At 40.2% G+C, this 11,813-nt stretch overlaps 1 protein-coding gene across 1 annotated transcript; it reads left to right on the top strand.

Moving 5' to 3' along the window:
- The first annotated feature begins 6,828 nt into the window (after positions 1-6,828).
- Positions 6,829-11,549, top strand: LOC149176269 (uncharacterized). The gene is made up of 4 exons (XM_089421418.1): positions 6,829-6,894; positions 7,332-8,900; positions 9,351-10,445; positions 10,686-11,549. The coding sequence occupies exons 1-4, from the start codon at positions 6,829-6,831 to the stop codon at positions 11,547-11,549; spliced, it is 3,594 nt and encodes a 1,197-aa protein (XP_089277544.1).
- The last annotated feature ends 264 nt before the right edge of the window (positions 11,550-11,813 follow it).

Here is an 11,813-nt window from a genome sequence, read left to right as displayed (position 1 = left end):
AAAGAAGTTGTTTCTAGGCTTTCCCTTCAAGGGGTTTCTTCCATATCTTGGAGCCTATATCTTGTGTTCATTTCTTTTTATGGTTGTGATCTTCATTATTTTGGAATTTATTTGATGATAAGAACATAAGAAAAAGAACATAACATCACAAATAATTGTCAAGAAAGGAAAATTAAAGATAAAATTTTGTCTTAATAGATTTTCCAACATGGCATCAGAGCTAAGGACAAGAGTGTAAGCACCTAGAAGATCAATATAATGTTTTTGCATTAATCCAAGAAGGAAAAAATAAGTGACTATATGGATGTGTCTTAGAGGCCGAAATAACATACCTCTATCAAGAGAATATCATCCTTCTAATAGGAAAAACCTCTAAAATTAGGTTAATATTTTGTTGAATATTGTACCAAGGGTTAGAAGAGGCTAAAAATACTCACCTTCGATGATGAATTCATCATTTTAGGAGATCTGAAAAGCAAATTAATAGGAATATAATATGATGAGGACATAGCAAGTAAATTCGATCGCTGAAAGAAAGTTGAGACTTATTTTAGAAGAAACCTTTAAGATAATGAAGAATTCTCCCTCAAGGAAAGAAAGGACAATAATTTTTTGGAAGGTATTTTAGGCCTGTTTGTGAGGTATTTTAAGTGGTTATCGAATCCCTAACCACAAGGTCATAATTACCATACAAAATTCATAAATACCGAGGTCTATAAAACTTAATCAAAGGCCAAAAGGTTTTGATAAGATAGGTTGAGACCTATACCATAATTTCTGATGGAATATAAGGCTAGTAGTAACCCTACAATCCAGTGAAGTAAGGCAACTTGTAGAAGATAAGATACCACAGATTGAACACCCATTTATAGTGGTTGTGGTAAGCCCTAAATAGAAGGGCCAAAGTTACAGAATGATAGCATAAATCTATCATCAAGGGAATCAAAGTAAGAAAGGATTGTTGTATCCCATGCAAATCTTGTTTGAAGGAAGGGGTTGTAACAAAAGTCTAGCTTGAAGATCTGTAGCAACATTTATAGCATACCTCAAAAATAGAAGTACTACTACATCTATGAGGTCAAGATTTGATTCTTGAGAGAAAATGAAGTCATCTAGAGAGCAATTCTTTGAAAGAAAGGATAAGGTGAGGCTACAGTGAGGTATGTATAATTTTTTTTATACTTATCTAGCTTAAGTTAAATAAAGGGTTTGCATAATGTAATGACATGGAATGCATTAGGGTTATAGGGTTTGTAGACTTCACTTTGTTGAAGTTTTGTGGGTATCTAGGGATTGTAAAACCTAGATAGGACTTGGATTAGAAAACCTTAACCCTAATATGTTTTTTCCCTCATAGAAACCCTAGATCTTCACTTCTAGGGTTTGTAGATAATCTATGGTATATGGTGAACCTTAGCAAAGGTGGAAATGGATTAAATCTAAGATATGACATCAAAACCCTAGGGTTGATGTTTCCAAGAGAAATATGAAGGAATTTAGGGTTTGTGTCTACAAACCCTAGAGTATACCATCTAAGAAAACCATGGAAATCCTAGATCATCATCATTCTCTTGTATTTGTATATTTTACTTGGTTGTACTTGTCGGTGAACATTGCAAGCACATAATGAAGGAAGAAAAATGAGAAGGATAGCTAAGAAAAGCAATTCTTGTGCTTGTTAAAGATGAGCATGATGAAATGAGGGAACAATTAGGAGCCTGAAGGAATTGATGCTAACAAATTCATTAAAGGAGTAAGCATGCATCATTGTGTTTTCTATATGAATCTTGATTGAGTATGGCATCATAGATAGAAGCATGTGATAGTAGCATATTTAGAGTCTACTTTATTGAATTACTTGGTAAGAATCATCCAGTATTTCAAGAATGAGAAGTTTGGGAACATTGGGCATAAGGTTAATCCATACATTATCTAACATTATGTTAGAGGTAGTCATTTTGCTAAGATGGATCCTCAAGATCATATAAGAACCATCATTTTGGGATCTTCTTGGAAAAATAATTATGGACAAGATTAGTATATATTCCATATTGTATGGAAGCAATACTCTCAAAATGATTAAGGAATGTAGGTGGTGAAATTACAATTCTAGTGTGTAATACATATACCTAGATGATTGTGTGAAAGATTAAGAATGCATAAAGTAACTTTTGGTTAATATTCATATAATCCCATAAAAAAGGTTGGTCATAAATTATGCATAGGAAATCTTTCATTTAGTTATATGACGCATAGGAAGATGAATTTGACTTACTCTAGAATGAAGGAATATTTAGAAATTATGTTGCAGTTATTATGTGTAATAAGGAATTAACCCCTATATCCTTAAACATATAAGGTGAAAACAATGTGCTAAATAATACAATCAAACCCTAGCTCCAAGGGTTATCTATATTAACAAATCCTCTTGCTGTAAGTCCAAAAATGTCTTAAGGTTAAATCTCATTAATAACATTTCGGGTTCCCATCCATCTATGCAATTGGTTGTCAATGTGCCTTCCATCTCAAAATTCTATGAAAAATGGGGAGAACTTCATGAAGTTTATAATGGTACCAATACCCCTATTGTTTGTTGAAGTCTATGAGGGTGAGGTGGGATTGTTTCCTTGAAAAGAATGATAGAAACAAAATACTTGGTGCACCAAAATACTAAATCAATATTGTAAACCACTCCTAATAATTTATCACTTAAGAACCTTATTTTCATACTTGAAGAATTTATTTAGTTATAATACTTGTCCCTTGTGTGACTAACATTAGAATTAGGCTAGCGTCACACTAAGATCCCAAATATTATTTGTGGAACTTCTATCATTTTTTGAGAACTATTGCATGCAATATACAACCTAATAGTATAGTTTACGGGTAAAGGCCTTAGTTTCTAGCCATGAATCATTCCATGGGCCAAAATACCACCCTTGGTGCACCAAACCTTAGAATTCATATTATGTGCCACTTGAGGAACAAATATTTCTTATGTAGGTCTTATGTTATGTTGAAGAATCTAAAATTTTCCCATGAAAATTAATGCATTGTATATGGCCTATGATCCTAGGTTTCATCTTCTAACCATAAATTGGATAAGGAGACCTATCCCAGATGATTTAAGCTTCATACTCATGTGAATATTCCACCCATGGGATAAATACTCTTTATACAGGTCTTTATATTGTCCAGGGGCCTTATGCATGGACCACAAGAGTAGTTCATAATGCTAATGGTGATGATAATTCAATTAGATATTGCATTTGAAGTGAAAACCCATCCTTAGCTTTTCATACATTAGAATAAATCTAGATCAAACTGATGAGGTAAATATTCCTTCTAGATACCTTACATTATTCTTTAAGACCCAACTTTTGGATTAAAAGACTTAAAAGTCGTGTTTAACGCCTAAAATAGTAGTTTTTACCCCTTGATGATTCCTTGGCCCACAAAACCTGTCATTGGTCCACTAAGTGTGCACCAGACCTTATAATTAGTCTTATATGTCACTTGTATAACAAATGTTCCTTCCATGAGTTCTATGTCAACATCAAGGTCCCATGATTTTTCCATGGACCCTTGAAGATTTGGTATCTGCAAGTAGGGACGTCCATATAGATAAAATCTAGGTTTCGTGATAATTTTGAAATATACAAAGGAAAGACATGGATCCTAAATGTAATACAATAGATGTAGTTGTTCTTAAAGAGGAATTTTAGGTAGTTCATAAATATTTATTTGCTATAAGAAGTTATTTATGAGGAACTCCACCTATTGAAGCTCAAATAATTAGATGGGCACTATATAGTGTAAGACCCAAAATGACACCAATTGATACCTATTGAAATTTTGCATGAAGTGGAAAAGTTTGTGATAAAGGCCTTGGTGTGAGCATTGGAAGAAAGGTTTACGAGAGCTAAAGAAGATAGTTATCACAATGCTAAAAAATAGTTAAACATGAGAAAGTAAGAAACATTTGGAGATAATTTAAGTAGATCCATGTGACTCTTTAGAACAACAGGATGATAATCTTCTTTTGGACAATATAACTAATATAAGAGAATGCAAATGAAATATGCTAACGTAGGGTAGACTTGGCACTGATTGGAGGGAAAATTACTTAAAACCTTGGGGAAAATTTTGAAGAGTTTAACTTGCATGACTACTTGAAGGACAAAAGGGATGTCATGAATTTATATGAGCACGAAGAATCCTTTAAATTCCTCAGTGGTTATGGTATATGTGGAAAGAAGATATAGAATATTTTAAGTGAAATATATACTTTTAGTAAATGTCATTTTCTATCACCCCGTTTATCTCTTGATGAAGTGAAAGAATTTTGTGTTTAGAAGCATCTAGATAATAATTAAACTTCAAATTTAAAAAAAAAAATAGAAAAAAATTACTTAAACTTACAATTTTGGGTTTATTAATCACTCCTTCATAGTGCAGGTGGTGTCAGCTTATCCTTGAATGGATTTGCAAGTGGGGTTCTGTGGCCTCCTACAAAAGACAATAGAAAAATTCAATATAAAGAAAAACCTCAAATTTCTTAGAAAGAGTATCATCAATTTCTTAGAAAATGAACTAGAGAGAAAATTATAAACCAATTATTGATATGGTGCGATTAAAGAGAATTCAACAGTGATACCTGGAAAGGGAAAGCTGACAGAAATCCACTAAACTTATCTGTAAAATGAATTACATACTTACATTAGAGTCCGTGCTTAAAATATCAAAGGTTTGAAAAATAATCACATACTACCCCGAGAAGGGAGGATCTTCATTCCTTACCAGAACCCGAAGAATAAAACACAATGAGATTCGAAACTTAATCCTATAGAGAACAAACCAATTAAGAAACTTCATATTTGGCAGCATAAGGTAAAATGCTTGATGGGGAATACCTGAAGGGCCAAATGTTTGAGTAAAATCCCTGAACCTCACAAAGCTCGGGGGAATTCATTCATTGGAATGAATAGAAAGAACAGGAATAAATTTCCAAGGATGTATATATCATCTACACCTCATATTACATACATATGAAACATAGAAACTAGTTAGATCAGTATAAAAAAGTAGAAAAAAATAATAAATTAAAATATGATGAAGTAAAAGAGAGAATCATAACTGTACATAAGGAATCACTAGTTTGATAACTATAATCATGCTTGTATAGAAGCAAGGGTTGAGGTTTGAAATGTCATCGTGGCTCAACGGAATGAATCCCTGGGGGTGGCAAAGTAAAACCTCAAATGAAAATGAACATATGCATAGAGGATTATAACCATATGCACTTATAATTAACCATAAACACCCTTGTATACTCTAAAGAGCATATTGTATTATTAATTTAATTTAATTACAATTTATAATTTATAATTAAATTGAAAAATTATTCATAATTATTAAATTATAATTAATAATATAATTAAATTATAATTAACTATTTTTAATATTTTTAAACTAATACCATTTTTCTATCCAAGGTTAGCCTGGAGCGACGGAGGGATCGACTGCTAGGGTTCTGACCACAACTCAGACGGCGCAGTCTGCACAAATCAGGCTACCATCACGGGCCTGACCTCTAGCTCTGTTTCGACTAAGCAGTTCAGGGTTCTATCGTAGGGCAAATGGATTCACCCCAGGGGGGCATCAACGCCCTCCCCCAAAGAAAACACCTCGTAGCCAGGACCTGAACGGACGATTGTGTTTGGTTCTGTTGATGAGGAAGTGATTAACAAGGAGATCCCGCAATGATACGGGCACAATGAGATAGGCAGTCAGGGGGACAAGACAGGCGTCACACCTGGAAGAAAGGACAAACCAGAGGAAGTTTCGAAGATCTCTTCGAATACATGCAAACCAATAGCAACCGAACGGCCCAGAATAGAGCTGTCGGGATAGAAGATTGAAGAACGAATCCAATACATGAGGGATCATGCCCTCATCGGGAAATTTATAGGGTTCTGGCCGACAGAAAAAGCCCTATATGGTTGGATCGCAGCGAAGTGGAAACCCAAAGGAGACGTAACTCTGCAGCTAGGGCCGAAAGGGTTCTTTACTGCGATTTTCTTTTGCCTTGAAGACAAATACAGAATCCTGGGTGAAGGGCCTTACTTTTTCAACTCAGCTGGTCTGTATTTAAGGGAATGGATAGCCAGATTTAATCCGGACAAGGAAGACCTCACCTGGGCGCCAGTCTGGATCAGAATGTACTCACTTCCAGATGAGTACTGGGATGAAGATATTCTCAAAGACATAGGAAATGGATTAGGGGAATACATAAAAGCAGCAGAAGAAACAAAACTGCGCAGATACACATCTTACGCTCGCATCTGCGCCTTTATGTGCCTGGACAAAGCCCTACTAGAATCGGTAAGTCTATCTCACCGTGACAATGAATGGATTCAACCCTTGGATTATGAACATGTCCCTTTTCATTGCCGAAAATGCCACACTCTCGGGCATTTATTCAGGGACTGTCCCCTAAATGCCAAAGCTAATGCTCCTGAACCCTCAGACTCCTTGACCCATGATGGCTTCACCAAAGCACCTAGCTGCAAACGAGCGCACAAAAAACCTTCAACCGGGAAAAAGCCCCAGCAAGACAATGCCCCTGGCCCTGCTATAAGGAACAACTTTGAAATTCTAGCTCAGACCTCGGAAGAGCAGATCCTGTTCTCCAAGCCCAGCTCTGCACCCCCTTCCTCCTCCTCCCAGCCACCTCCTTCGGCCTCCCCCTCTGAACATTAAACCCCCAAAGTTACTCTGGTGAACCCCAAGGAAGGTCAAAAGGAACCTGGAGAAAAAGATAATGAAATGGACATAGATGGAACTCCAGATCCCTCCCAAAGCTTAGATATTTCCACTGAAGGAAATAGCCAGGTGCAACAGATGGATGAAGAACCATAAAGTATAGATCTGCATGGACTAGACATTTTAGAACTAGAATTAGCATGCAAAAAGAAGGCCTACGACAGTATCCCAGAGCTTCAGCTCAACAAAATGGAAGTGGTCATCTCTAGGGCTTATCAGCAGCAACAGCTAGGCATCCAGCCAGGAAGTCAATGGGATGGAGGCCTTCCCCCAAAAGACTCCAAAAAGAGGGGAAGAAGAACTGATCTCCAGTGAACAATAGCGATAGGGAAAATCCTGGTGGACTCAGGTAGGTATGCTAAATTGACGAAGTACTATAAACCCTCTATTAATAGTGAATCATGAAGCTCATTTCATGGAACCTAAGGGGGCTCAACAGCCCAGGAAAACTCAGAATGTTAAAAAATATGATAAAAATGGAAAAGCCGCAACTATGCTTTCTCCAGGAAACCAAGTGTAACAGCTCTACACTAGGCAGTATCCTCTCTAAAGCATGGCCAGGTTGTCAATCGGTGGCAGTGGATGCATCTGGCGCATCAGGGGGGCTTGCCATTGCATGGAACACACAAGCGCTTACTCTCTCAGACTTCCACGCTTCTCATCACCTCATCCAGGCTGCCTTCCACATTTTAGGCACCAATATTCATGGAAACCTCTCAAATGTCTATTTCCCGCAGGAAGCAGGAAACAAAATAGCTCTTCTCAACACCATAGAAGCTCTGAATAACAATAGAATGCATCCACTATGGATTATTGGAGGGGATTTTAACATGATCACTAAGTTGGAGGAAAAGATTGGGGGAAGAACTAGATTGGAACAGGAAAACACCCACTTCAAAGACTTCATCCAGAACACCTCTCTAATAGATTTGCATTTTTGCAATGGCACTTTCACTTGGAGCAATCGAAGAGCAGGAAAGCATCAAATCGCTTCCAAACTGGATCGTTTCCTCATATCAGATAATTCGGTTCACTTAGGAGGAGACATAACTGCTGCCATTCTACCCCACTCAGGCTCGGATCACTGGCCAATTGCCCTCCAGTGGCAACGACCAGGCAACTCCACCAGAAGACCCTTTCGCTTCGAAGAGTTCTGGCTCACCCATCCAACTTTCAAAGACTTTGTCAAAACAACTTGGACAACCTTCACTCCGCCAGAAGGCTCCAAGATGTTCCAGTTCCAACAGAAACTCAAATATTTAAAATACCATCTAAAGCGTTGGAACAATGAGACCTTTGGAAACATCTTTAAGGCGCAACATGACTTAAATAAGGAAATGGTGGAACTCCAGCAAAAAATAAGCACAGGGGGTCACACAGAGGGGACCCTGGAGCAGGAGCAGCGCATCCACAACCAGCTGGAGGAGAGGAGAAAGCAGGAGGAGATATATTGGAAGCAAAAGTCCAGGATCAGATGGCTGAAAGAGGGCGAACGGAACACCAAATTCTTCCACCGAACCACTGTTCAACGAAGAATGCACAACAACATCCCTTTCATTCAAAAACAAGGAGGGGCAAAAGCAGAACAACATGAGGAAATTGAGGAGGAGTTCCTAAATCACTTCAAGCAAGTTCATCTAGAGCCCGATGCAGACAGGCGACCTGCAATAGATAGAATTACACATAATGTGCCAAAGTTAATCACGGAGGAACATAATGAACTTCTCCTTCGCCCTATACTTACTCAGGAGGTGGATACGGCCATGTCCCAGCTCAAGGAAGGAAAAGCCCCTGGCCCGGACGGCTTCACCACAACTTTCTTTCACACTTTCTGGGAGCTGATAAAATTGGAGGTCTGGCAAGTTGTAGAGGAATCGAGAGCTCTTCATTGGCTGCTTCCCTCACTCAATTCAACTTTCATTGCCCTTATACCAAAAGAGGCGGATTCCATCACCTCGGAAAAATTCAGGCCGATTGCTCTTTGCAACGTCATATACAAAGTCATCTCCAAAGTTATCGCCAACAGGTTAAAGCCCCTCTTGCCACTGCTCATCTCTCCGGAACAATCTGGATATGTGGAAGGGAGACAGATCATGGATGGCATTATCCTCTCGCATGAGATCATACACTCCCTCAAGCAGTCCAATCAGGTAGGTATGATTCTAAAGCTTGATCTTTCTAAGGCTTTTGATAAGCTCAGTTGGACTTACATTCAACAAATGCTAACTGCCTTTGGATTCTGTCCCATGTGGATCCGTTGGATCATGAGTCTTATCTCCTCCTCCTTCTTCTCCATTCTCGTGAACGGGATCCCTTCTCGCCCCTTCAAACCCTCCCAAGGAATCAGGCAAGGTGATCCCCTCTCCCCCTTCCTCTTTGTTTTAATGGCTGAAGGCCTGGGTTGTCACATTAAACAAGCCCTCCTCTCTCAACAGCTCAAAGGTCTCTCCATTCACCACTCCCCAGCTATATCTCATCAGTAGTTTGTTGATGACACCATGCTCTTTGGCTACCCTTCTGTCCAGGAAGCCTCCTGCTTTAAAGCCCTGCTCAATGACTTCTCTGAAGCCTCCAGAACCAACATCAATAGCTCCAAATCACAGATCTTTTTCTTTCACACCCCTCCTGTCGTTAAGACTGTTGTTGCTCAAATCCTGGGATTCCCCATTGCCACTCTCCCCTCTAAATACCTTGGAGCCCCCCTTTCTGCCTCAGCCATCAAGCATTCCTCCTGGCATACTCTCATTGAGAAGCTCGAATCCCGTCTCAACCTCTGGACGCACAGAGCTCTGAACTTGGCCAGTCGTGTAGTGCTCATAAAGTTAGTTCTTCAGGCAATGCCGCTCTACTTATTCTCAATCCTAGTGGCGCCAAAATGGGTTCTAAAAAGAATTAGGGATCTTCAGCAAGGATTCCTCTGGGGAAACACAGCAACAAACCGCAAATGGGCCCTGGTAAAATGGACCACTGTATGCACGCCCAAAGAAAAAGGGGGCATTGGCCTGAGAGATCCCGCACATAGCAACGCCATCATGAGCGCAAAAATTTGGTGGCAATGGCTCTCTAACCCAGAAAAACCTTGGGCCACAATTTGGACGGCCAAATATGCCAATCACAGACCCCAGGAGGAGCTCATCAGGTTCACTCCCAATGACAAAGGCTCGCTAATTTGGAATGCGGCCAAACAACACTTCCAGTTGATACAACAGCATAGTTTTTGGGAGGTAAGAAATGGCAGAACTGCACGATTCTGGACAGATGCCTGGAACCAAATGCCACAGCTCAGCCGCATTCTTAATCCACCTCCGAACTTCATTGGGGAGGAACAACAACAAGAAAAGATTCGGCAATATTGGACTCAGGAGACAGAGCAAGGCTTCAGGAAGTGGAAACAGGGTAACCAGTTAATCACAAATGAAAATCACCAAATCATTGAGGAGCTGGAAAGGGAGCTACGCAAAAGAAGCATCAGACATGACGAAGGCAGAGACATTCTACGATGGGGGTACCAGCCTAAAGGCGCCTTCACCACATCTGAGGCCTACAAAATCATGTGCAATAACCCTACTCCCCCTGACCCAATTTGGAGCAAAATCTGGGGGTTAGGATCTTGGCCCAAAGTCTCCTACTTCCTTTGGTTGGTAGGACATCAGAGAATCCTCACATGGGATAAACTTAGGCGCAGAAATTTTCATGGCCCCTCCATTTGTATTAATTGCAAATCCCATGAGGAAACTCTCCAACACCTCCTGGACTCCTGCCCCTTAGCCAATCAGCTATGGGAAAAGGCAAGCTTCAGATGTCAAAGAAGATGCAGACTTGAGGACGACATAACCAACTCTTTACGTCATTGGCAACAGAATCCTTACAAAAGTGAAATTCTCAACCATTTATGGAACATAATCCCCGGGTTCCTCCTATGGAGCATATGGAAGGAAAGGAACAAACACATATTCAAAGATCAATGCTCCCCGATAGATAGTATCTGGAGCACGCTTTGTGGGAATCTCAAAGAGACGCTGATGCTCCGCTCATGGACTGAGGAGGACTTTCCGACTCTAGACAATGAGAAAGCCATTTTAGAAAACTGGAAAATGCATCTTCCTCAGGAATCTCACAATAAAGGCCCTTCTAAAGGCAGCAACCTAAAAAAGGTCTCCTGGACTGCCCCTCCAAAGCATACCTTCAAGCTCAACTTTGATGGTGCCTCAAAAGGAAATCCTGGAATTGCAGGCTTTGGCGGAATTTTAAGGAATCACGAAGGCACACCCCTGCTGCTCTACTATGGGAACATTGGGTGGGATACCAATAACTCGGCTGAGTTAGAGGGACTATGGCAAGGACTCCTTCTCGCATGGAAACACAACTTCCAACCCCTGGAGGTGGAAGGAGACTCCCAGATCCTTATAAATATGGCCAAGCATCTCCTAAATGGATCTCATGCAAGGAAAATAGCCACCAGTTGGAGGCTCGAAGCGAGATTGGAAGCCATAGAACAAGTGCTCCACAGTAACAGGGCCATCACCTTCAATCACATAAAAAGGGAAGGCAACAAGGTCGCTGACCTCCTGGCCAATATAGGGGTGGAAAATGAGAATACTCTACTCACAGGAAATCTGGATATTATATCGAATCATGATCAGGCACAGGAATGCACTCGTCTGGTCCAAAGCGATGCGGCTCCCCCGGATGCGGGTGATAGCACGGATGGGATGCGTGTTTAAATGCGGCCACATGCCAACCATGTTCAGTCGCAAGGAAAACACATGGGCGCAGGCCTGTCTTCGGCCGCACGGGAGTGGTCTGTTTGATATTTACCAGAAGAGCTTAAATGCTCTGTCCGGCCCTTCGGCTAGCATGGAGGTTGTAGTAATGGCAAACGGGTTTCGAGGTGGAGGCAGTTATGATAAAAGCAATGGTGGGTTGGGCTTCACTGCGTCGGTTCATGGTCTATTCATGGTTCTACCTCAGGGTATGTTTATGCAACC

Source organism: Pinus tabuliformis, chromosome 4_1 (assembly GCF_031772625.1).
Source record: "Pinus tabuliformis cultivar Carrire ecotype Pingquan chromosome 4_1, CPIR1, whole genome shotgun sequence".
In the NCBI taxonomy this organism is placed as follows: Eukaryota; Viridiplantae; Streptophyta; class Pinopsida; order Pinales; family Pinaceae; genus Pinus; species Pinus tabuliformis.
The sequence above is the reverse complement of the archived record's forward strand: the minus strand, read 5'-3'. Positions and strand labels throughout refer to the sequence as shown.

What these genes read in the sequence shown, in the direction of transcription:
- LOC149176269 (XM_089421418.1), top strand. Translation starts at nt 6,829, where the DNA reads ATGGACATAGATGGAACTCCAGATCCCTCCCAAAGCTTAGATATTTCC. An exon ending in CCACTGAAGGAAATAGCCAG is followed by an intron (nt 6,895 to 7,331) that starts GTGCAACAGATG and finishes TGCTTTCTCCAG; the next exon opens with GAAACCAAGTGTAACAGCTC. An exon ending in CTCCGGAACAATCTGGATAT is followed by an intron (nt 8,901 to 9,350) that starts GTGGAAGGGAGA and finishes CCTTCTGTCCAG; the next exon opens with GAAGCCTCCTGCTTTAAAGC.